The sequence below is a fragment of the Macrobrachium nipponense genome, chromosome 20, assembly GCF_015104395.2.
Source record: "Macrobrachium nipponense isolate FS-2020 chromosome 20, ASM1510439v2, whole genome shotgun sequence".
Lineage (NCBI taxonomy): Eukaryota > Metazoa > Arthropoda > Malacostraca > Decapoda > Palaemonidae > Macrobrachium > Macrobrachium nipponense.
The window spans coordinates 41,610,762-41,637,792 of NC_061089.1; the positions used below are offsets into that span (position 1 = coordinate 41,610,762).

Sequence of the window (27,031 nt, forward strand, 5' to 3'; positions counted from 1 at the left end):
ACAGTGTTTAACTAGACAAAAGATAGTAGAAATAGAAAGTTTTTTAGACAATGAAAATAAGATATTTTGTTTAAGTGAAACTCACCAGAAACTAGACAAGTTAGCATTAAGTAAAGGTATAAATAAAATAGAAAATATGAGGGAGATGAAAGACAAAAAAGGGGGAGGGTTAATGATGCTATATAGAGACAGTGATAGCACAGAGTTAAACAAGGTGGAGACTATTAGCAAAGACCTAATATATGCTAAATGCAAAATATACAATAATACTATCCATATTTTATTGTTATACCTATCAGTAGGAAATACAGAGGAGGATAAAAATAGAGATAAAGCAATAAAACTAGAATGCGAAAACATAATGAAAAACATAAACGACCAAGAATCATTACTGATTTTAGGAGATTTCAATGGCCATATAGGTTTCTTAGGCCACCAGAATACAGACAGAAACGGGAAATAATATTAGAATGGATGAATGAACATAGGCTAATACTACTTAACGCAGAAGACAGATGCACTGGAGTATACACATGGGAGAGAATGCAGATGAAAAGCGTAATAGATTTTGCTTTAGTCAATGAGAAGTTATACAAATATTTTGAGGAGATGGTAATTGATGAAGACAAAAAGGAATTTGATATCTCAGACCATAACCTAATTACCATTCACTTAACATTCAAAGGACAGAACAAGAATCTCAACAAGGGTAAATGGGAGGAAGTAAAATACTTCAAAACAGATGAAGACAACCTAAATGACTTTATTAAAAAATTAGAAGAGATCCTAATAGATAAAGACATTGACAGAATCACAGATATGGACTTATCAATAAAAGAAGTAGCAGAAGACAAGCTAATGAGAACATACAGGAGAAAGTTGCTAGTAGAGGAGAAAGTAGAAGAGCAACCCTGGTTCAGTGAAGAAATAAGAAAAGGTATCAAGGAAAGGAAGGAGCTGAATAGGAAGAAAAGGAATGAGAGAGATAATGTCGTAAAAGAAAGTCTAGAGAAGAAATATATACAAAAGAAAAAAGAAGTGCAGATATTAATAAGAGAAAAGATAACAATATATGAAAAGAAAATAACAGAAGAAATAAAAAGAAACAAAAAACAAAGAGCTCTGGGAAAATATTGGTAAGTTAAGAAATAAGCAAAAAGCCAAAAAAGAAACTATACACTTATATAATGAACAGGGAAGCAAGCTAAATGAGGCTGAAACAAAGGAAGAATTAGTGAATTATTGGAGAACCATTTACAGCAAACACGAAAATAAAATAAAGGAAATCTGGAACGAAGAGAAAAGGATGGAATATGAAAATGAATTGGCAGCAGAAGATGATATCATAAGAATTGGAGACTATAGATTCCCAGAAGTACTAAGAGAACACATGGACCTAGTGATGGAATGCAAAAGGAAGATAATCCCAATGCAAGAGCCTGTGATAACCAAGGAAAAAGTCATAGCTTGTCTAAGTAAGCTCAAAGCTAAAAAAGCTGCAGGCCCAGATGGAATCAAACCAGAGCTTTACAAAGCTTTAATGAAGAGCAAAACATGTATAGAAGTACTAGTTAGGTGTTACAACAAAGAACTAGAAATCAAAGAAAAGCCTGAATCTTGGAAGAAATCTAGAACAAAAATGATAGAAAAGAAAAGGAAACCAAGGGCTAAGGATTTAAGGCCTATAGCTTTATTAAATATATCATACAAAGTATTCATGATGCTGATAAAAGACGAAATAGAAGCACACCTCAGACAGAATGAACAAGATCACGAATGCCAAGCAGGATTTACAGGAGGGAGTAGGATAGAAGATAACATCCTTACACTACAATATGGTGTAGAAGAGAGCTACAGGAATAGAAAACCATTAATAGTAATAGCTATCGATTACAGTAAAGCATTTGACTCGGTAAAACGAGAAGTCATGATTGAAGTTATGAAACAGTTCAAAATACATCCAAAAATCATAGAGGCAGTAGTTAACATATATGAAGGGGATAGCACAATAATAGACCTAGGGGAGGGAGTAGAACAGGAAATGGGAATTACAAGTGGGATTAGGCAAGGTTGCACAGGCTCTACTTCACTTTTCAAACTAATGACATATTTAATAATTAAGAAAATGGAGGAGGAAGGGACAGGATTTGAAAATGAACTAGTAAAGATAGGGACACTTTTCTTCGCCGACGATGGATTAGTTCTAGCAAGTAATATAGAAGACGCAAGAATAAACATAAAGATTTTAATAGATATAGGGAACAAATGTGGGCTAGAAATAAATAAAGAGAAAAGCAGCATCATTATTTTCAACATGAAAGATAAACCAGAAGAGATAGAGAACATAAAGGTGAGGGAGAACATTACATATTTAGGAATAAAGATAAATGACTCTAGAAATCTGTTTAAGCTACAGAAAAAAGAAATGTTGAATAAAGCACAGAAGTTAGCCAACCTAACCTACTCCGTGATAGAAAAAAGCTGCAACAAAGTTCTAATAGGGAAAACATTCTGGAAAAAACATAGCTCTACCATCAATCTTATACGGAACCAATGTGGTTAATCTAACAGACGCAGAAATAGAAAAATTACAAAGAATAGAGAATGGGGTATATAGGAAAATATTAGGGGCATGTAGAATAGCAGTAGTAGCCACATTAAGGGGGGAGATAGGAGCTTCTTCAATGAAAAGTAGAATTATGAATGGGAAGATAAGCTATGTAAATATACTTTAAATGGACGGAAAGAGATACTGAAGAAAATAATTACAGATATGCAAGAAAAGGAAAGAAAATGGTGGAAAACTGTGGAAAAGTACATGCATGAAGTTAAAATAAATTTAAGAAAATTAGAAGGAATGTCCAGAACAGAAATAAAGGACAAAGCCAGAATATGGGACACAGAGAGGTGGAAAGAAGAGTTGGAAAATAAAGTGACTGTGAACATATATAAAACGTGGAAAAGAGAAATAAAAGATGAAGTAAATTTATGACAACTCTATGGGTTCAGTCCTTCTCTTCAAAGCCAGAACCAACTCTCTTAATTTAAAAATAGCAAAAAGGCACCAGAAGGAGAACACCTGTTGTCCTTTTTGCAATGATGCAGTAGAAGACATATTTCATTTCCTTTTATATTGTGATACATATATAGAGGAACGGGTTAAAGCAATAGGGCTACAACAACCCTATGAAGAGAAGGAAAGTGACGTAGTGGGAAAATTTCTATTTTCAGGTAACAACGAAATAAGAAAAGAAACCATATACTTGATGTGGAAAAAAAAGAGAGAAAAAAAGGAAAGAGCTAAACAAATAAAAAAAAAAAAAAAAAAAAATACCCAAGACTAAGAGGCGCCGTTGCAAAGGCATTGCCTCGACCCATAACTACTACTACGTGAACGTGAATTTGGTTCGCATCGAGCACAAAGCTTATCTGAAAGAAATGTAATTTTGTTTTTTATTCATGAAAGTGTAACTCATCGTTACGGACAAAATCCAGATAAAAGTTTTGCCAAGGTTTGTTCAACACGAAAAGATGGAAGTTGGGGGAGTACTTGTGTACGAAGGCTCAAACTTCTTCAGGCAGCGGCTAACGTTGGCCACCTTGAGCGGTAAAACTGTCAAAATCAAGAATATTAGAACTAGGGGAGAAGAACCAGGCCTCAATGGTAAGACGACTAAGAATTTTATCCTTTTAAGGGGCAGTGCCCAAAGTTCTAGCCCTAGCCTAGTCTATGTACTAGGCTATTAGGGTCAAACACCGCATGGCCTTCGGCAGGCCATGTACGATCAATGCATGCCACCCCAAAAAAAAGTACATTATAACGCGTCCTGACACCGGAGATGGGCATCAGTCGCGACTTGTTGTTGGTGAGAAATGGAGCTAAAGACCTCTACTCTCGTTTCGAAATAGGCTAGGTAAGTATTTTCTCCAAAGTTAGAAATTAAGGCCAAATTTTAAGATTTAAACAGAGGGTAGTGAAAAGGGTGGCTATGGCAGTCCAAATCTCACCAAAACGCTTTCGAAATCTTTACTTACGCTTCAATAGTTTAGAAGATTGACGCCATCTCGATGTTTACGGAGTCGCTTGTGTCAATAAACTTCCCATTTCCTGTGATAGGGTAAAAAACCGTAGGGTCCAGAGTGGACCATGTACGATCAGCTTGGACAATCCCAAAAAAAGTACATTAGGGTAAATAACCGTAGGGTCCAGAGTGGACCATGTTCGGTCAGCGTGTACAATCCCAAAAAAAGTACATTATATCGTGTCCTGACATCGGAGATGGGCATCAGTCACGACTTGTTGTTGGTGAGAAACGGAGCTAAAGACCTCTACTCTCCTTTCGAAGTAAGTATTTTCTCCAAAGTTAGAAATTAAGGATGATATTGTTATTGTACAATAAAGTTTCATACATACTTACCTGGCAGATAGGTATAGGGGGAAACATCAGTACAGGCCAACCCTCATCACGGTAGACGGGTCTTATTCACTCGATATTTAATTGGTGAAACATGAATACAATTGCAACTCTAAGCATACCATTTAAAAGACTGAAGTTCGTCAACATATTGTGATATATGAAAGCCCCATACGAACTAAAATAAGCATGTGAGCTCTTCGTAAAATATGTTTTCAAGGCAGTTTTGAAATCCAATATGGCGGCTACGTTTTTTCATGGACGGTTCTCATCAGTGACGGACACCATCTTTCCCCAGCCTTCCCAGCACTCATTTGAACAATGTTAGCGTATGTATGTAACGTTTATTGATCTTACTCAAGATTGCAGTTGTAATCAGCACAATAAAACAACATTTTGTTGCCTATATTAGTGAAAGTATGAAACTTGTTATTCCCGGGGTTATGGTTGGAACTGAATTCATTCTTACCTTGTAATCGGCGGTTTTTTATCCTTACTGCCATCACAACTGAAACTCCACAGTGCTTATTTGATTGTTATTATACACATTTTGGTCTCAGTTCACTCCACATTGCACTTTAAAACCCGTTGCTGTTCCTGGTTTCTAAGCGCGCGCGCCATAAACACAATTACAAACAGCAGACGACGACAGACGACGAAAACTGCAAAGTTTTATTCCCTAAACTGTTTACTTTACTCGTTATTTAGTTTAAATTTACATTGTTATTTAAAAATTTTGATTTAATTCATGTATATTATCCCTTTATTGCAACCAAATTACCCCGAAAAATTACAGATATTTCTAACGTAGATAAAATCAATGTTTCTAACGTTTTCGTACATCTGGCTGCCGAAAACCATAGAGGAACGAATACGGAAAAGTGCATAGAGGAACGACTACGTTTTTTTTTTTTTTTTGCTTTTTTGTTTTTGCTAGCACTTTTCGTTGATTTCAGTCTTATTAGTATTTTGAATTTCTTAAATAATCGTATGCCAGAAATAAATGTAACCTTTAATGTTTGCATGCTTTAATGTTTGCATGCTAAGAATGGCAAAATCATCGTTGCCACATTAGTGGAGGCTTCACACATACGCCGTTCCATTATTATAAACTGTTTCCATGAATTCTAGTTGTCATAGTAATGCAATAATGATAAAATTGCTTTAATATTTATGTATATATACTTCCAATACATAGCCTAATTTCACCAATTTCAACGTTTTGTTTATAGTCTTATACCCAGTTTGGAGGGTCAATGTTCGTTACTAAAGAATCTGTAACCTCCTTAAGTCGTTCAGTTGACATAGTAAACCTGAGCCATATTTTCACTCGCTGAAATGACGATATCCGGGTGAGGGGCAAGTGGGCCCATCCCTTTACCCTACGTGATGTACCCCATGTTCGTTATTACTAACTAATATAATATTTATTACCTGCAATATAAACTGTTGTGCATGAAAATTTTTTTAATATTTTTAAACTAAAATTAGAGCATACATAAACCACACAAATTGTCATAAAAATGAAACATAAATCAAGTGGGCTATTATTGTTTTAAACATGTCTTCGTGATGAAAATTAGCGCACGCACGGATTCCTTCCCAACCTCTCTCCAAAATATTTACCCAACACAAAACCAGCATTCACAAAGGGTCCCCCAACCATGTAGGGTATATAGGAGGTTAATAATTAACAATAAACAACACAACCTCATTCATCAGCAACACTATAGCGCTATGAGGAGACATGTGTGCCAAATTTTCAAAACAACTTTACACTTGTGTGACAGACCTTTGAATGGTTTTCGAGACAAACCCTGAGGCTATAATTATTGGATTATAGGGATTTTCATTTCCAGGTATTTTAATGTCCCTTCCTATTCCGTCCTCTCTCTCTCATCTCTCTCCTCTCTCTCTCTTCTCTCTCTCTCTATCTCTTCTCTCTCTCTCTCTCTCTCATTTTTTAAATTTTACATACCTATGTCCTGCTTACTATTTTGCGAGCACTAGTAGATGCACCTACATTCATCATTACGACTGAATTAAAAACTTGAAAAGTATTTAATTAATGCATACAAGTATGAAATATATTTTCTTGTTCATTTTTCGAATTACGATAAAAGAAACAGAGAGAGAGAGCGAGATGAGAGAGGAGAGACGAGAGAGAAATAGGAGAGGATGAACGAGATAGAGAGAGATAGAGAGAGAAGATGAGAGAGAGAGAGTAGAGAGAGAGTTGAGTGGATCAGTGTATAAATATATCGGTCAATGGGCAGGTAACAACCGAGTGAATCGTTAGATATATCCACCAATGTAAACTACTATTATTAGATAGATAGATGGAAAAATCATAGAAAATAAGTTTAAACTGCAACAACTTTCAGAGAGAGAGAAGGGAAGGTGAAGGAAGGAAGAAGGACAGGGGTGGCGGTGGAGGTGGGGGGAGAGGGTAGGTGGAGCTGTTTACTGGTGTGTTCCTATCCATTTCTGGATAATGGAGTTTTGGTCTATTAGTACAAGGACAAGTGTAGTTATTCTTTACGATTAGTGATTCACGATACCCTTATAAATTACGGCACTGGGGGTAATGCACTAAAGAAAAATCTCGCTCTGTTACGAGTGTTCGTTACAGAAATAGGTATTGCCCAAAAACGTGCTTGCACTGTCTCTGAAACCCATAGTAGACATGCTGCTTAGTTGTCAATCAAGTTTTTATAACCAAGTATTTTTTACAAGCTAGCTATTGAATAAATTTGTATTTTTCTCAGTCAAAACATATGCCCCTCAATGCTAACCTTTCCTCTTTTAACGACTTTCTGGTCATTGCAAATTCGGCCCCATAATTTCTTATGGTGCGAAAACAGACAGAGGCCCATGGACCCGAAAACGATTGCGTCACACTACGGCGATAATCCAGCAGTAAAACATCTTCATATATCCAAAAGTAAATAATAAAGATATATATGCGCATTACGATTATAACAATTACATGTATAGCTGATAACAATCTGCACGAATAACTGGTAAACTGTTCTGCAATGACAGTTGAGTATAGCAATTATTTACAATAGGTACGAAAGTCAAGATGTCGTGACGTCATAATACAGAACTTGAAAGAACGTTCTAATTCAGAAAAATAATTACTTAAATTTGAGTCAGAGTCGAGTTACTTTTTCAATAACGAATATTTTCAAATTAATCATCATAAATATGTAAAATATTGATGTTTTACTACTTATTTAAAAATTAGCCAAGAGCACGCTTCTCGTCATCTTCTACCCAACAGCTGTTTACGCCTGGCTTGTTGTTGATGAGAAATCGTGTTCGATTGTTGTGATAAAAGTGCTCCAGCGTCTGTGGGTACAAGTGGTGTGCGGATTTATCACAGGAAATGGTTATTTGTTCATGAAACTTACCTGTCAGATATATATATAGCTGTATTCTCCGACGTCCGACAGGAATTTCAAAACTCCCGGCACACGCAGGGGTGGGCGGCCAGGTGGTTAGTACCCATTCCCGCCGCTGGGAGGCGGATATCAGGAATCATTCCCATTTTCTATTCAGATTTTTCTCTGTCGCGGTAGTGAAAACACCTGTTTCCACTACCTCCGCCTAGGATTTTGAAACTTCATTAGCCGCTTAAGTATCCTACTTATTTTTTTTTTTGAATGATTGACTTGGATTTGTGGCTAGGCATACGCTATCATAAATTAATTAAAATTTTTTCATTGCATATGATGTCTGAATCTAGTTAGCCTAGTTTCAGACTTTGTTGTCTGCAACGGGTAAGGGGAGGCTACCGAAACCTTCGGTAGACACTCGCTTAGTATACATGATGTTTACATGTTTTCTTTGTTGATGATAGAATCAGGAGGTCTTCCTCCACAGTAACAGAAGTTAGGATAATGAACCTACTAACCTCCAGTAGACTTTATTTTGCCTAACCCTGTGGTATGGCTTTACGGGCCTAGAGGAAGTTCTGTGAGACGTAATGCCCTTTCTATTATGGTGGATTACATCAAGTAAGCTTGAAAAAAAGTGCTCGCTCTCCAATCAGTGTTGTGAGTGTAGTGATGTTGATTTTGCCCCTAGTGTTGTGGAGGGGGCGTCAGATCGGCCTTATAATGCCTCTAGGTCTAGACCTCTGTCGGACTCCCAGAACACAGGGAGAGGGCATTGTCGAAAGCCAGAAGGAGGGTTACGAGGAACCCCCACCGATCTGGCGTCCCTTCGGCAAGACCTGAAGACGCTTCTCAGGCTGCCAAAGATCGTGCACGTGCACGAATCCTGAAGGATTGCTTCTCGTCCTCTGAGGCGTCCTCCCCGTACAGGGGTTGGAGCTCTCGGAAGGACTCGCGCCCTTTAAATAGAAGCTTATTGAGGAGGACGCTTCACGTCCTCTCTCTATTGTCGTGCGATTGTAATCGCCGCCTTAACAATTTGACGATTTCCAAAACACATGGGAGAAAGAAGAAGGAAATAGGAAGAACACGCTGTTAAGCGCCCAGATCGCCTTATCTCACTTACTGTGAAAAGGAAGAAGGCGTACCCTAAGGCGTCCTTTTGAGTGCGTTTCTGGAAGTGGCGATGAGCGTGACAGAGACGCAAGATGTCGCACAAGCGGACCGCCGTCTTTGTCAGGAGTTGCGAACGTCCATAATACTCGTCCGGACGACGATCACCGTACATCGGCTTATGACTAGCACGCTTCATGAGCGGCGCTCCCCTTGAAGGCAGGACGCTTTTGAGGACGCTTTTCGGGACGCCTCCGTATTTGATAAGCAACAGTCATGTCGAAGTTTTTACCAAGACGTACGGGAGAAACCTTGGTTTCTTAATAAGAATCTTATCGACGTTTGGGTATGATGGCGGATAGGAAATATCTACTTCCTTCCGTAAACCCTAGAGATGAACAGGAATTCTGTCTCTTCCGCGATTTATGAGGAAATTACGAAGATTTAAAGAGTTCCTGGATTAACTTCCTTACTTAAGGAAATATATTCTCTTTCTATCGTTCTATTAACGAAAAGAACGAAGATAGTAAAAGTTTTTTCCTTTCTCTATCTGCCTCGGCAGGGAAAGAAGGTAGTAGAGTATCTGCTGTATGATAATACGATACGGTCAAATCATAAGCACATACCGTAGTTACTCTTTGCTGTGCAACTCTATTACCAGTATCCTTACAGGACTTTCCTAGGAAGGACTACGCTTAAAGGGATTGTTATGACAATACCTAATTAGCTTCTAGATTTATCGAAGTCTTGTTCGCTTAAATATACATTAATAAGAACTTCCTGAAGTTCGATAATAATTTTATAAGATTCCTTTATTGAATGGAGTAGCTGGCAACTCGGAAGAGTAAGGCCAGACAGCTAACGGAGGGGGCTGCTATCGCTTAGACCAACGCAGTAACCATCTATTGCTCAGTCATGAGAGGTCGGTCGCTGGGATGGAATGACTAACCGTATCTCTCCCTACAATCGCGGTCTTAGCGCCTCGGATTGAGGGGGATAGTTAAGCAAACATAAATAAAATATTGTCTGCCTTTGCTAAGATACGTTCAATAAGAAAGATATTCCAGCCTTTCAATGCTGATTACCGTAGGTAACATTATTAAAGGAATCTAACGCAGCAGAACACTATATATTATATAATTTTCTCATGCTTACGAAAGCATGCTTATTAGAGTACATGCTTAGTGAAGATGAATGTAGTAGAGAATTCACTTTTAAGTCTACGGTATGGTCAAAGGTTGTTATGGCCTTTCATGCATCAGGGCGCTCGACAAGATCCTCTCTGAGATGCCCTTGGTGTTCTAAGGCCACCAAATTACGCTCGGTAAGACTCTCGCGAGGACGTCTCTTGAAGATGCTCAACGTCCTACGCATTGAGACGTGAGGAAGCTTTTGCCGATGCTCGACGTCCTACACGAAGAGGACGCTCCATCAGGACGCTCTGGAAGACGCTCGACGTCATAAACATTGATAAGCTTTTTGGAAGACGCTCGATGTCTTACACATCTGGCGACTCTGGACGCTCGCCAGGACGCTAGCGAGGCCCGCGCCAGGACGCTAGCGAGGACGCTGAAGACTCGGCATCCTACACGTCATGACGCTCGGTAGAGCACTGGCCAGGGACGTTCTTCAGAACGATAGGCGTCCATACGCATCAAGACGTTCTGCAGGAATCCTGCAAGAACGCTCTTCAAGAGGGCGTCGTCGAAGTAGAGGAAGGAGTTTGGTCTCGTCAAGATGTCTACTTCGCTTTCTACGAAGGGAGCGTTCAATAGAATCCATCCACTTGATGAATTCCAGGAAAACTGTAAGCAGATTTCGGTGTCATAAAACGCCTCGTCTGCTTTCTTTCGGGATTGCGCTGCCGAAGGGGAACATTAAGGTCCTTCCTGTCGTAAGCCCAGTCTCTGATTAGGAATCTTGCCCCTTCCTCGATTTCTGCGGGAATCGGAAAACTATATGCTCGAATTCCTGGATTACTTTCTGTCATGTAAATGGGTTAGTTCTCATTGACAAAGATCTTCATAACATTTTATCGCTTAAGCGGATAAGCTCTCATTAACAAATTCGAGAGAGCTCTCATTCATTAGAGAGGAAATTTTATGTTCAAGTGAACTACAATACTTACGTATTTATCTTTGCGTCATATTACTAATGTTAGGGTTTCAAGGTCATATACGCCATATCATGGTTACCTCTACAGATGGCAACCGAAAAGACGGTTATTGTAACAATGTGTAAGTTTAATCGGTCCTTCCTGCAAAACTTCCAGGAGTTTCCGCTGTAAGGACAACGCTAAGGTATTGTTACAACAACATTAACTCAGCGTCGGCATCTAGCGAATTATGTTTCGCTTAAATATGCCTGCTTGAGAATTTCCTTATCGATAATAGTAACAAACAATATTCCTTCGTAGAAGAGAGTAGCTGGTAACTCAGGCAGAATAGTGCGAGACGAGAGGTTGCTGTCATTGTGGATGACGCAGTATATTTAATCGGTACTCCAGGCAACTTTCCAGGAGTTTCCGATTTAACATTTGGGTTAAATTAAGCGTTCAATGGTGTGACGGACAACAACACAAAATCAGCTTCTGTATTTAGCGAATTTTGTTTCGCTTAAATATGCCAACTTGAGAGTTTCTGTTCAAATAATGTAAAATCTATTCCTTAGATGAATAGAATAGCTGGCAACTCGGCATAAGACTGCGAGAAGGTGAACATAGCTGCTGCCCTGCTGCCTGTGACTGTCACAGTGTCACCAACTCAGTATCAGGTAGCTCGCGTTAAGCTCTGTCGGTTACGTCTCTCTCTCCCGCGGGATTGATTGACGAACCATATCTCTACCCTACAATCATGACTTTCGCCTCGGGTTGAGGGGATTTCTAGTAATCATGAATAAACACGACTTCCTATTGCTAAGAAATTTTCAACAGAGATATCTCTTAGACCTGTTCAGCGCTGCTTACCGCACTGTAACAGAATTCTGTAGAGTTTTACCGCGGCATAGCACTATAATAATGCTCTCCTGCTTATGCAAAGCGCAGCCTTATTAGGGAAGGAAGCATGCTTAGTGAGGGAATGGATGAGTCTGCTGGGACCAATTTCCTCGCTGGAGAAGCTTGTTTCCCAATGAATAGACTGCAATTCAGACCTCTACAGTTTTTCCTGCAGGAGGACTGAAAGAACATCAAAGATCTAGAAATAATTCTAAACATCTCTCAATGGGTTGGAGCGATCACCTCAGGTGATACCGAGAGGGTGCCAGGCATCCGGACAGAGGTACAGAGGTCCTGGCACATAATCTAAGAGAATTGGAAGCAATTTGGTTGGCTCTCCAGTTCCTCGAAGAGTGATTTTTGGTCGATTGGTCCAAAATCATCTCAGATAATTTCGCAGCTCTCTCATATCCCAAGAAGAGAGAGATGGTTATCGACATAGGCACGGAACGTAACGATCCTCAAGAGGTTCGTTACACTGATGCCACGTCCGTGCGGATCTTCTCGATCGGCGGCAGCAACTACTGACGTCTGAGTAATCCTCGCTTAGAAGTATGTCGAGAGTTGTGGAGACGTTGGAGACGTCCTTTCGTAGATTTCTTCGCAATATTGAAGACGAAGAAGCTTCCTCTACGTTGCTCCCTTATTCTCGATCCGAGAGCGGTAGCAATAGACGCAATCATATAGTATGGAATGGGGATAGTTGGTTAGTCTCTTTTCCCCTATTCAAAAGCTTAGGAAAGCTGATAAGATAATCGCTGGCGTCAGAGGGAGCGAGAAAGATGCTGATCGCCCCATGTTGGCCCTTCGAGAGGCTGGATTCACAGAGGTCACGTCCTTCAGAGGGCATTTTCCAAGGACCCTTCCCGAGAGAATCGGTCTACTCCTAAGAACAGCCTCACTTTCGAGCTGGTTAACCTAAAACCTCTCCGCTCTGAGTCTGGATGCGTTCAGACTGTCGAGAAGCGAGAGGATCTTCAAGATTAATTACAAGTCTCATTGCCAAAGCAAAGCAGTGCTGCATATTTTGCAGTGTACCAATCGGAGTGGGCCGATTCTGGAGATAGTGCAGGAAGAATGACTGCTCCTACACCTCCACCTCTGTGAATTACTTTACCGTCTTCCCTTTCCGTCTGAATTATGGGATAAGCTAACAGTCCCAACGATTGTAGAATACGGAAATATGTTGTTGACGGCCTCTAGGCTCAGAGATTCGGATCTGTCAAACAACAAAGCCCTTCACGATCTTTGAGGTCTGCGGAAATCTTGATGGAGCTTAGACGTAGTCTGAAGTTCTTGATGTCAAAGCATTTCGAACCTCTCCATTTCTGTAAACTTAATACACGTGACCAGAAAGGCTAATTTTCTAACCACTCTAGCTACGCATTGAGGGTTAGTGAGGTTTTAGCCATAATCAGAGGTTTTGGCTTTAGAGGACATAATTCGGTGTCCTCTAAGCCTTCCGTTCTTGCTAAGAACGAAAACCCGTCTAACCCTTGGCCCAGAGCCTGGAGATCAAGGGGATGGCACAAATTATTGGGCAAGAGCCACAGAGAGTCCTGTGCCCTGTCGGGGCTCTCAAGTTTTATCTTGATAAAACTAAAGAAAGTCAAGGTCATTCGGACAATCTGCGGTGTTTCCGTAAAAAGACCAGACTTGCCCATGTCGAAGAACGCCCCTGGTGGCGTTATTTTTAAGGAGTCTTTCTAAGAGGCTCATTCGTCATGTTTGAACAAAGATTTGAAACCTTTGAAAGTAAATGCTCACGAGGTGAGGGCGCGGCCTCGGAAGCATTTCAACAGAGCATGACACTCAGTAATATCCTGAGTGCCACGTTTGAGCGAAGCAACTCTGTGTTCGCTTCACACTCCCGACGGGATGTGAAGACGACATATGAGATCTGCGAGTCGCTAGGGGACCATACATATCCGTAGTTAAAGTAGAAATATTATTGGAGGCAGGAAGCAGCACGAATCCTATCCTATAGAAAAGGGATAGGGGGTGTGCTTTTAACTTTGAAGGGTTGGTCGCTTGAGGCGCTTTCCCTTTCGGTTAGCCTAGAAGTTATGGGACTAACTTCGATAGGTTAGGTCAGGTGGTGGTTTTAGCTTCGTTGCCCTCACAGTATGGTCAATATGGTCTAGTCACATTGTGGTCACGCCCCCGTTGACAGATCATCTAGAGCGCACCAACTACACAGGTCACTACCTGTTGGTAACTCTAGTAAAGCAAAAGCAGACTTCGGTGACAGTAATCAAGAAGTCAGCTATGCTAACAGGTAAGGAATCAAGATGTCAATCATCTGCACTTGAGGTGTTTCCTAAATCCTTCTATTCTGTCCCTTCCCACCTCCAATGGTGGGATTCAGCTATATATATATCTGACATGGTTAAGTTTCATGAACAAAATGTTATTGTTATGATACAATAAAGTTTGTTCATACTTACCTGGCAGATATATATAATTAAAGTACCCACCCACCTCCCTCAGGGGACAGTGGTATGAAAAATCTGAATAGAAAATGGGAATGATTCCTGATATCCGCCTCCCACCAGCGGCGGGACAAATGGGTACTAACCACCTGGCCAGCCCACTGCGTGTGCCGGGAGTTTTGAAATTCTGGTCGGACGTCGGAGAATACAGCTATATATATATCTGCCAGGTAAGTATGAACAAACTTTATTGTATCATAACAATAACATGTTTATTGACACAAGCTACTCCGTAAACATCGAGATGGCGTCAATCGTTCTAAATACCTCGAGTTGTAAGTAAAAATGTTGAACGCGTTTTGGTGAGGTTTCCACTACGTTTGAGACCGTTTTCAGTACCCTCTGTTTAAATCTGTTTAAATCTTAAAATTTGGCCTTAATTTCTAACTTTGGGGAAAATACTTACTTCGAAAGGAGAGTAGAGGTCTTTAGCTCCGTTTCTCACCAACAACAGTCGCGACTGATGCCCATCTCGGGTGTCAGGACGCGTTATAATGTACTTTTTCGGAGGGTGGCTTGCATTGATGGTAGCTGGCCTGCGTGGCCTGCTGTGATGATCTACCCTATACTTAGCTATAGACTCCGTCGTCCCCGACAGAAATTCAAATTTCGCGGCACACACTACAGGTAGGTCAGGTGTCATACCCGCCTGCCGCAGTTGGCAGGAATAGGAACCATCACCATCTTGAGCCAGATTTTCTCTTCCACCTGTCTCCTTAGGGGAGGCTGGGTGGGCTATACAATCGTATATATCTGCCAGGTAAGTATGTATGAAACTTTATTGTACAATAACAATATCATTTTCATACATTCAACTTCCCCCTGTCAGATATATAACTTAGCTGATTGGCACCCATTTGGCGGAGGGTAAGAGACAGCTAGTTACTGATTCCGGACAGGTAAACAACATATGTTGTAGCGTAATAAAAGTTAATTAATTAACAATACCCTGGTTCCTACATGTTTTTAGGCTGGAAGATTTCATAGCTTGTGATTAGAAGTCTACTTCGCCTCAAAGCTTCAGCGAGGGTGTGCCCTATGGCTGAGAACTCTTGAAAGGACTGTCAATGGGGGTCTTATCCACTTACTCAACAGAACCTGATGGCAATTGTCACTGGGGTCCTATCCATTTACATGTCAATATACCTATGCCTATTGGCATACAAAGGAGTACATCACTGATCCCGATCACCCGATCCTAACCGTGGATTAGTATTTACGATTGAAAGGCGTTATCCCCAAACACCTTTCAAACAACCTAAAAACTCAACACCAAATTATTTTAAAATCACTATATAAAATAGAAGGACAAAAAACAAATTTAAGGATCAGTCTTCTCTCCTTTCCCCAGCACTGTATCCGCTGATACATAAGGTCCCAAAGAGAAGCATCTCTCGTATGTTACCCTCACATCTTTCAAGTAATGTGAGGCAAACACTGAGTTACACCTCCAATACGTGGCTGCTAAGATGTTCTTCATCGACATGTTCTTGTTGAACGATAACGATGTAGCAACTGCACGTACCTCGTGTGCTTTAACCCTTAATGTCTTATATGCCTCACTATCACAACTCATGTGAGCCTCAGTTATCACATTTCTCACAAAAAAAAAAAAAAGCTAAAGCATTTTTTGACATTGCTCTTCTCGGGTCTTTAACAGCACACCAGAGGCTTTGATTGCAGCCCTGCAGCTGCTGCTTCTTCTGCAAGTAAAACTTCAAAGATCTCACAGGGCATAATGTTCTTTCCATCTCATTTCCCACTAATTGAGAAAGCCCTTTTACTTCGAAAGTCCTAGGCCAAGGTCTCGAGGGATTTTCGTTTTTAGCTAAAAACAAAGGCCTGAAAGACAATACAGCCGAATCCCTCTTAAAACCCACTCTCGAGTCTAGAGCTTGTAACTCACTCACTCTTTTCGCAGTAGCGAGAGCTATTAAGAAAATACATTTGTTCCGACACGGCATACAAACCTTCGGTCCTTTTACAATAGGAAGGTACTACGCGGCAGCTGGATAGGTCGTAAGCTTCGAACAAGGGGTTCGGTAGTTAACTGCTTGTCCGACAGGCGCGCGCGCGCGCGACTGGGAGGTAAACAAATCACTTTTATTGTAGTGTCTTACCGAACAATTATAGAGCCGTGATTTCCACGAGCGGCAGGATACTAAATTCAAATTTAGCGCGTCGGCGTCGCCAACACTGGTGGTGTGACGTCATCTCCCTCCACTCGCGGGAGAACCAGGTACAACTGCCCAGTGAATTCAATTCTTTTCCTGCCGGCGTCCGGTGAACATCGGTGGTCGGTTGCGGTTGGATAACTTTGCTTCGCTTTTTTTTTTTCTTGTGGATTTGATCTTCGGAATTGGTGAAGTACTCTTTTTTGGTTTTGGCGTTGTTGTTATTTTTGCTTTTTATTAGGCGTTTGCCATGTCGGATTCTAGTCCGTCGTAGTTAGGTTTTGCATCTCAGGATGTAAAACTAGATTATCCAAGCTAGAGTATGATTCTCACACTAAATGTGTTAAGTGTAGGGGACAGGTTTGTTCAGCAGATCGAACATGTAACGAGTGTAGTGATTGGACTGATTCTCAATGGAAGGTGTTTTTAGTTCATACTCGGAGAAATTAGCTAAAGACAGAATTAGAAAAGCAGCGCTTAGGGAAAGTAGACTTAGCTCTGCTTCGTCTTGCGATGCACTGTTCCTTCTGTTCTCCTCAAATTGTTATTGGTCCTTCCTAACTACACCTCCTATTCCTCCTACTAATCCCACTTCTCGGCTTCTTCCCGTGTAGTTTCTTCCGACACCATTGCCAGTCTGGAATCGAGGTTAGATCAGAAATTTTCGGTACTAGCGAATACGGTTTTGCAACTTGGTAATTCAGTTAAGACGTTTTTGGAGAAAGCGGCCTCAGGTAAGAGTGTAGTTGAGGGTGCGTCTGTCTGTCCTGACACGTCTCCTAGACAAAGGTCACTGTCCAGCTCCCCCGCACCGGGGAGAAGACATACCGGAAGTCAAGGGAGTCGATCGGGATTTGCCCACAGACAGGCGCCTCTCTTGTTGAGCCTGTTGCGCCTCAACAGGGCTCGGTTAAGCGTTGGAAAGGTGTTGCGGTCAGACGCCTTTCAAATGATTCAAGCGATTCGTCTCCGGTCGCACGGCGCTCTTGGCGAGATTCGCCCGTTTCGCGTCCCTTAAAGAGGCGTTCAGGCGCCGATTCTTCGCCTCCTCCAGTCAAGCGGTTATAAGGAGCCTGAGAGTAGGGTTGCGCCTCGGCCGTTAGCGGCCTCGTTCGTCGCCTCAATCTGTGCCTTTTTCGGCTCCATCTACTAGTAGAGATTGTGGTTTTAGCGCTGTAGCTAGCAGTTCTAAGGGTGTTTCTTTAGGCGCTTTTCGTCTGTTACGCCTGATGCGCCTGTTTCGCCTCGAATTTCGGCGGCTCCGAGCGAGGCGCAAGTAGTTTTTCCGCCTCCTGCTGAACATTTAGGCTCTTCCAAGCCTACGTTAACTGTTTTGATTCGTCTCTGGCGCCTTTGCGCAAGCAGTTAGAGATGTTAACCAACTGGATGAATGAGTCCAAGGGTGGTTCGAAACCTTCAGATCCGTTTGTAGTTCCGTCTACTTCTTCGGCGGTTATCGGAGAATGAAGAAGGAAGTAAGAAGTAGAGGAGGATTCACATCACTCTCGTGTTATTCACGTCTCCTTAGATTTCTTCTGGTATCTTATCCAGATTATTTTGAGAAAGCGGTCCTCCGCGCTCCCCAACTTCGACTTTTTTGATGAGGAGGAAAACTTCAGACCCTCTCCTCCCAAAACTTGTTCTATCTAAAGCGGTTAGACATTCGGTTTGAAAGAGACGGAGAAATGGATGTCTATGAAAAGAGACTTAGGGAAGGCTCTTTTTGCTACCCTCCCTCTAAGTTGCTTCGTAAGAGGTATAGGTTTTATGTAAACTGGGGAAAGCTCCTCTCTGGGAGTTTCTGCCTCCTCCCAGGGAGACTTCTCCAGTTTAATCGACTCCTCTAGAAGATCTGCTTTCGCCGCAGCGAAAGTTTTCTTTACAGCGCCTGAGTTGGACCACGTTGTAAAGAATCAATTTAAACTTTTGGAAGTCTTTAGCTTCCTTGATTGGACTATTGGCGCTTTAGCGGCCAAGATCGAAGACTGTCCTTCTCTTTCCCAGGAGTTAGCGGAGGATTGGATTGGTGTTCTGTCCTGTGCGGACAAATCCATTAGGGATGGATGATGAGTTAGCTTCGCTCATCGCCTTTGGTACCCTTAAGAAAAGGCCAAAAACTTTGGTGCGCTCCTTTGCTTCCTAAAACAGGGGTTTACGTGCCCAAACAGAATATCCTGCTCTCTTGTTTGGCTCCACCTTTTGTGAAAGATAACCTCGTTTATCCAGACGATGTAGTGGTTGTCCAATTTTCGTTCTGCGCTAGATAAGAAATCTACTTCGGATTTACTGGCACAGTCACTAAGAGACCTAAAGCTCCTGTGGAGACTGCTCCTTCGGTTTCTCCTCTGGCCCAAGCGCCTTTTCGAGGGAGAAAACCCAAGCGATTCTTTCGGCCGAAGTCGAATTTGCGACCTCAGTCTAAGGCCTCGGCCAAGGTTAACAAACCTTCCTTAAATGAAAGCTCGGTTCTTCATGCACCGTGGGAGCCAGGCTGGCTCTGTTTTGGGAGGAATGGGAAACACAGAGGAGCAGAAGCCTGGGTACGTGCAAGTACTCAAGTTCGGCTATCGTATTCCTCTCGTTTCACCTCCCTCGCTCTCACCTGTGCCAATTCCATTCCAGGCCATACTCTCCGGGCTCAGACAAATTTCTGGCGCTAGCCGCAGAAGTGGAAGCGCTTGTTTCAAAGAAGCGATTAAGAACAGATAGAAGGGGAATTTTCCTCCAGGCTTTTACAATCGCCTTTTGTAGTTCCAAGTCATCAGGGGCTGGAGGCCGTTTTGTTTTAGATGTGAGCGCCCTGAACTTGCATGTCCATAAAACAAAACAAAATTTCATATGGAGACCACTGCGTCGGTTCTGGAGTCCATCAGACAGGGGGATTGGATGGTCTCTCTGGACATGCAAGGACGACTTATTTCACATTGTCGATTACATCGCGAATCTCGGAAGTACCTGAGGTTCATGTTCGAAGGCAAGGTGTTTTCAGTTTCGGGCGCTTTGCTTCGGACTAGCGACCGCTCCTCAAGTTTTCACCAGGGTTCTATCCCCGATAGGAAGCTGGCTACACATATTAGGAGTAAGAATCTCCCTCTATCTGGACGATTGGCTTCTCCGGTCGGAATCAGAGAGTCGGTGCATGAAGGACCTGGAACAACTCTGGATCTTGCCAGAAAGTTAGGAATTCTGGTCAACAAACAGAAGTCCAGTTGGTTCCATCTCAGAGCATCCTTTATTTGGGGATGATTCTGAATAATGCTCAAGTTTTTCGGGCTTTTCTGTCCCCGAAGAGGGTTCAAGGCTGTCTGGAGACAGTTCAGGAGTTCTTGGACAAAAAGGTAAGTTCTGCCAATCAGTGGATGAGGCTCCTGGGCAAATTGACGTCAGTGGAGAAATTTGTGACGTTGGGGAAGACTGCACATGAGACCTCTGCAGGTTTTCCTGAGAGCCTCTTTGGTGCAGGAAGACACAACCAGACTCGATTACCTTTCCTGTCACAGATCAAATAAAGAGGACCTAAGGTGGTGGCTCTCTCGAGCAAGGTTGGAAGAAGGGTTAGATTTACGACCCATCCTCCCGAACCTACAGTTCTTTTCCGACGCATCGGATACAGGTTGGGGAGCCCTACTGGGAAATCAACGGACTTCAGGAGCTTGGTCGGAGAAGGAGAAGAAGTTCCACATAAATGTAAAGGAACTGTTAGCAATTTTCTTAGGGCTCAGGACAGTTTCGGAGCTTAGTAGAAGGCCGAGTTAGTGGCAGTGCATTCCGACAACTCCACGGCTCTCTCGTACGTGCGGAAACAGGGGGGGACTCAGTCTTTCTCTCTGTACGAAGTAGCCAAGGATCTCCTCCTGTGGTCAAACGAAGCGAAGGTTCAGCTAGTCCCGAGATTTGTTTTCCGGGGGCAAAAGATGAACGTCCTGGCGGACGAGTTAAGTCGTCAACAGAAGTGTTACCTCTGGAGTGGGACTTTGGACAACAAGATTTGTCAGAAACTTTGGCGCCTTTGGGGACACGACCGTCAATAGACCTGTTCGCGACATCGAGGAACAACCGTCTTCCTCTCTTTTGTTCTCCAGTCCCAGATCCTCTACTGGTCGGTGGACGCAATGCTGTTGGATGGTCGGGTCTGGAAGCTTATGCATTCCCTCCGTTCGGTCTAATAAGAGAGGTGCTGAACAAGTTCATGTCGCACAGCAATGTAACGCTAACGTTAATCGCTCCCTTTTGGCCCAGGAAAGAGTGGTTCCCGGACCTTCTCCGTTGTTAGTAGACTTCCCCAGACTTCTTCCTCCAGAGAAGTGGCTTCTCAAACAACCTCACTTCAAGAGGTTCCACCAAAACTTGTCCGCTCTAGCTCTGAACAGGGTTCAGACTGTCCGGAATCTTGTCAGAGCGAAAGGATTTTTCAAGAAGAGCTGCAGAAGCTATCGCTCGTTGTAGGAGAGAGTCTTCTAACAAACTCTATCAAGGGAAGTGGAGAATCTTCAGAGAGTGGTGTAGAAGTGCTAAAGTCTCTACTTCTGCGACCTCTTTAACAGAAATAGCAGTTTGTTCATGAAACTTACCTGTCAGATATATATATAGCTGTATTCTCTGACGTCCGACAGAATTTCAAAACTCCCGGCACACGCAGTGGGCGGCCAGGTGGTTAGTACCATTCCCGCCGCGCTGGGAGGCGGATATCAGGAATCATTCCCATTTTCTATTCAGATTTTTCTCTGTCGCGGTAGTGAAAACACCTGTTTCCACTACCTCCGCCTAGGATTTGAAACTTCATTAGCCGCTCTTAAGTATCCTACTTATTTTTTTGAATGATTGACTTGATTGTTTGTGGCTAGGCATACGCTATCATAAATTAATTAAAATTTTTTCATTGCATATGATGTCTGAATCTAGGTAGCCTAGTTTCAGATTTTGTGTCTGCAACGGGTAAGGGGAGGCTACCGAAACCTTCGGTAGACACTCGTTTATATCATGACGTTTACATGTTTCTTGTGTTGAAAGATCAATGTAATTAGTGTAATGTTGACTGATTCCGAAAGAGACGTATGATTCGTATGTACGCAAATTAGATGCGTGATAGAATCAGGCGAGGGTCTTCCTATCCACAGAATAACAGAAGGTTAGGTATATAATGAACCTCCTAAACAACCTCCAGTAGACTTTATTTTCGGCCTAACCCTGGTTTTTTTTTGGGTAATTGGGGGCTATCGGGCCTAGGAGGAAGTTCTGTGAGAAGTAATGCCCTTTCTATTATTGTGGATTACATCAAGTAAGCTTGAAAAAGTGCTCGCTCTCCAACTCAGTGTTGTGAGTGTAGTGATGTTGATTTTGCCCCTAGTGTTGTGGAGGGGGGGGGGCGTCAGATCGGTCCTATAACGCCTCTAGGTCTAAACCTCTGTCGGACTCCCAGGACCTAGGGAGAGGGCATGTCGAAAGCCGAAGGAGGGTTACGGGGAACCCACATCGATCGTTGGCGTCCCCCTTCGGTCTTGAACTTAATATCGATAAGCGTGACAAAGACGCAAAATGTCGCACAGGCGGCTGTCGTCGTTAGGTCAAGAGATTAAAAATGTCCTTAATAAAGGCAGGACCCTCACAAGGACGCCTTTCGAGACATCAACGCTCTATCGAGAGGAAGACTTCGTTTGCACTTCCTCCAATCTAGACTGAAAGGGAGAGAGCTGGGATCTGGTACGAAAACAGGAGAAGAAGCAGGATTGAAAGCACCGTCTTCTTCTCAAGGAGATTTCGCCAATTTGGTGGACGCTCCAAGAGGTCTTATTTGTCATCGGCTAAGGTTTCCTCCTCCCCTCATGGCGTTATGTATACGTTATGTGACGTTCGCTTTACTAACGAAACGGGGATATTGTTCAAGCTCATAAGATTGACGTCCGGCAAGCTGATTTGCATAGTCAAACAGCTCGCCAAGACGCATCTTACTCGTCCCTAAGGGACGCTCTGTCGAGGACAGAGATGACCTGGACAGACTATCCTAGTTTTCGACAGGAGAAGGGCAAAGAATTCCTCATACCCAAGAACACACAGGCTCCTTTTAAATGCCCTTCTGCAGTGTCGATGAGCGTGACAAAGACGCAAGATGTCGCACAGCCGGCCGTCGTTTTTGTCAAGAGTGGCGAACGTCCTGAGACTCGTCCTGATGACGATCACCGTACTTATGCTTAGGCGCTCGCGTTTCATGAGCGGGCTCCTCCCCTCGCCAGGAAGCCTCTCAAGTTACTCGTGTTGGACGCACGTCAATTCACTATGACGCTTAATTTCCCTTGATGTTCGGTCGCGGTTTTCTTCCTATCGGAAACTCGCGCTCTGCTATTACGGACGCTCTTCAAGACGCTCAAAGAATGCAATCAGGACGTTCGGCAAGCACCTCGCGACGATGCCTTTTCGGAACGCTCGGCGTTCCTTTTTTGAGCGCGTGTCTGGATATGTTCATTGCATTACTAAGACGCAAAATGTTTGCACAGGCGGCCACGTCTTTGTTAGAAGGTAACGAAAGTCTTTCAGGCCGTCTTGGAGACGATAGCCTTACGTCTTCCTATAGGGCTCTCACACTTCAGGAGCAGTGTTGCGGCTCTCCAGGACGCTTTTCGGGTGGCCTTTCAGAAGACGCTCGACGTCATAAAACATTGATAAGCTTTTTGGAAGGAACGCCCTCGATGTTCTTACAAACATCTGGACGTCGCCAGGACGCTAGGAGAGACGCTCGCCAGGACGCTAGCGAGGACGCTGAGGACGCTCGCAGGACGCTTTTCCATCCTACACGTCATGACGCTCGGTAGAGCACTTGCCAGGACGTTCTTCAGAACGATAGGCGTCCTACGCATCAAGACGTTCGGCAGGATTCCTGCAAGAACGCTCTTCAAGAGGGCGTCGTAGTCGAAGTAGAGGAAGGAGTTTGGTGTCTCGTCAAGACGTACTTCTCTTTCTACGAAGGGAGCGTTCAAGAGAATCCATCACTTGATGAATTCCAGGAAAACTGTAAGCAGATTTCGGTGTCATAAAACGCCTCGTCTGCTTTCGGGATTGCGCTGCCGAAGGGGAACATTAAGGTCCTTCCTGTCGTAAGCCCAGTCTCTAATCAGGAATCCTACCCCTTCCTCGATTTTCTGCGGGAGGGAATTCGGGAAGGCTATATGCTCGAATTCCTGGATTACTTTCCAGTCATGCAATTGGGTTAGTTCTCATTTGACAAAGTTCTTAATAACAATTTTATCGCATAAGCGGATAATTAAGTAACAAAATTTCGAAAGAGCTCTCATTCATTAGTCAGAGGCTCATCCAGGAAAAAGACTTATAGACTACGTCCATGAAGTCTATGTCAAATATCATAAGAAGCTTGAACTTTCCTTTTCGATCTTCGGTTCTCACTTGAGGATTTCCATTTGAATAATATTATTCCTTTTCTTGGCAAAGAGAATGAAGACAGTCGATTTCCATTCTCTCTCTCTTCCTCGTCGAGGAAAGAATGTAGTAGAGAATTATATGTTCAAGTGACTGCAATACTTAGTATTTTAACTTCGCGTCATATTACTAATGTAAAGTTCAAGTCATATACGCATATCGTGTTACCGTCTACAGATGGCAACCGAAAGGACTGTTATTTAAGTGTATTTAATCGGTACTTCCTGCAAACTTCCAGGAGTTTCCGGTGTAAGGACAATGCTTGAAGGTATTGTTACAACAACACCAACTCAGCTTCTGCATGTAGCGAATTATGTTTCGCTTAAATATGCCTGCTTGAGAATTTCTTATGATCGATAATAGTAAACGAACCTATTCCTTCTTCGTAGAAGAGAGTAGCTGGTAACTCAGGCAGAATAGTGCGAAACGAGAGGTTGCTGTCATTGTGGATGACGCAGTATATTTAATCGGTACTCCCGGCAACTTTCCAGGAGTTTCCGATTTAACATTTTGGTTAATTAAGCGTAATGTTACGACAACACAAAAATCAGCTTCTGTATTAGCGAATTCTGTTTCGCTAGATATGCCAACGTGAGAGTTTCTGTTCAAATAATGGAAAATCTATTCCTTAGATGAATAGAATAGCTGGCAACTCGGCATAAGACTGCGAGAGAGGTGAACATAAGCTGCTGCCTGTAACTGTCACAGTGTCTCACACTGTCACCAACTCAGTGTTAGGTAGCTCGTTGTACTGCTCAGTCGGTTACGTCTCTCTCCCGCGGGATTGATTTACGAACCGTATCTCTGCCCTACAATCATGACTTTCGCCTCGGGTTGAGGGGATTTCTGGTAATCATGAATAAACGACTTCCTTTGCTAAGAAATTTTCAACAGAGATATCTTAGACATTGTTCGGCGCTGCTTACCGCACTGTAACAGAATTCTGTACGAGTCTACCGCAGCATAGCACTATAATAAATGCTCTCCTGCCTTATGCAAAGCGCAGCCTTATTAGGGAAGGAAGCATGCTTAGTGAGGGAATGGATGAGTTCTGCTGGGGACCATTTCCTCGCTGGAGAAGCGTTGTTCCCTGAATAGACTGCAATTCAGACCTCTAACAGTTTTTCCTACAGGAGAACTGAAATAACATCAAAGATCTAGAGATAATTCTAAACGTCTCTCAATGGTTAAGGATCACCTCAGGTGATAATGAGAGGGAGCCAGGCATCCGGACAGAGGTCCTGGCACATATCTAAAAGAATTGGAAGCAATTTGGTTGGCTCTCCAGTTCCTCGAAGAGTGAGGTTTTGGTCGAGTGGTCCAAATCATCTCAGATAATTCCGCAGCTCTCTCATATCCCAAGAAAAGAGAGATGGTTATCGGCATAGGCCACGGAACGTAACGATCCTTAAGAGGTTCGTTACACGATTGCACGTCCGTGCGGATCTTCTCGATCGACGGCAGCAACTACTGACGTTTGACTTTTGAGTAATCCTCGCTTAGAAGTATGTCGAGAGTTGTGGAGACTTTGGGGACGTCCTTTCGTAGATTTTGCAATATTGAAGACGTAGAAGCTTCCTCTACGTTGCGCCCTTATTCTCGATCCGAGAGCGGTAGCAATAGACGCCATCCTATAGTATGGAATGGGGATAGTGTTAGCCTTTTCCCCTATTCAAAAGCTTAGGAAATGTAATAAGATAATCGCTGGCGTCAGAGGGAGTGAGAAAGACGCTGATCGCCCATGTTGGCCTTCGAGAGGCTGGATTCACAGAGGTCACGTCCTTCAGAGAGCACTTTCCAAGGACCCTTCCCGAGAGAATCGGTCTACTCTAACAGCCTCACTTCGAGAGGTACCTAAAATCTCTCCGATCTGAGTCTGAATGCGTTCAGACTGTCAAGAAGCGAGAGGATCTTCAAGATTAATTGCAAGTCTCATTGCCAAAGCAAAGCAGTGCTGCATATTTTGCAGTGTACCAATCGGAGTGGGCCGTTTCTGGACATAGGGCAGGAAGAATGACTGTTCCTCTACCTCTGACCTCTGTGAATGACTTTACCGCCTTCCCATTCCGTCTGAAGTATGGGATAAGCTAACAGTCCCAACGATTGTAGAATACGGAAATATGTTGTTGACGGCCTCTAGGCTCAGAGATTCGGATCTGTCAAACAACAAAGCCCTTCACGATCTTGAGGTCTGCGGAAATCTTGATGGAACTTAGACGTAGTCTGAAGTTCTTGATGTCAAAGCATTTCGAACCTCTCCTTTCTGTAAACTTAATACACGTGACCAGAAAGGCTAATTTTTCTAACCACTCTAGCTACGAAATGAGGGTTAGTGAGGTTTTAGCCATCATCAGAGGTTTTGGCTTTAGAGGACATAATTCGGGTGTCCTCTAAGCCTTCCGTTCTTGCTAAGAACAAAAACGAAAACCCGTCTAACCCTTGGCCCAGAGGCCTGGAGATCAAGGGGATGGCACAAATTATTGGGACAAGAGCCACAGAGAGTCCTGTGCCCTGTCTGGGGGCTCTCAAGTTTTATCTTGATAAAACTAAAGAAAGTCAAGGTTCATTCGGACAATCTGCGGTGTCCGTAAAAAGACCAGACTTGCCCCATGTCGAAGAACGCCCTGGCGTTATTTTTAAGGAGTCTTTCTAGAGGCTCATTCGTCATGTTTGAACAAAGATTTGAAACCTTTAAAGTAAATGCTCACGAGGTGAGGGCGGCTCGGAAGCATTTCAACAGAGCATGACACTCAGTAATATCCTGAGTGCCACGTTTGAGCGAAGCAACTCTGTGTCGCTTCACACTCCCGACGGGATGTGAAGACGACATATGAGATCTGCGAGTCGCTAGGACCATACATATCCGTAGAAATATATTGGAGGCAGGAAGCAGCACGAATCCTATCCTATAGAAAAAGGGATAGGTGTGCTTTTAACTTTGAAGGGTTGGTCGCTTGAAGGCGCTTTCCCTTTCCGTTAGCCTAGAAGTTATGGGACTAACTTCGATAGGTTA

At 42.9% G+C, this 27,031-nt stretch overlaps 1 protein-coding gene across 1 annotated transcript in view; it reads left to right on the forward strand.

The window, feature by feature from the left end:
• Positions 1 to 3,360: 3,360 nt before the first annotated feature.
• LOC135225165 (RNA 3'-terminal phosphate cyclase-like protein) overlaps positions 3,361 to 27,031 on the forward strand; it is a 70,642-nt gene continuing 46,971 nt past the window's right edge. Inside the window, exon 1 of the mRNA XM_064264408.1 lies at positions 3,361 to 3,664. Within this exon, the coding sequence (XP_064120478.1) occupies positions 3,532 to 3,664 (133 nt within the window). The 5' untranslated portion in view covers positions 3,361 to 3,531. The remainder of the gene's footprint in view (positions 3,665 to 27,031) is intronic.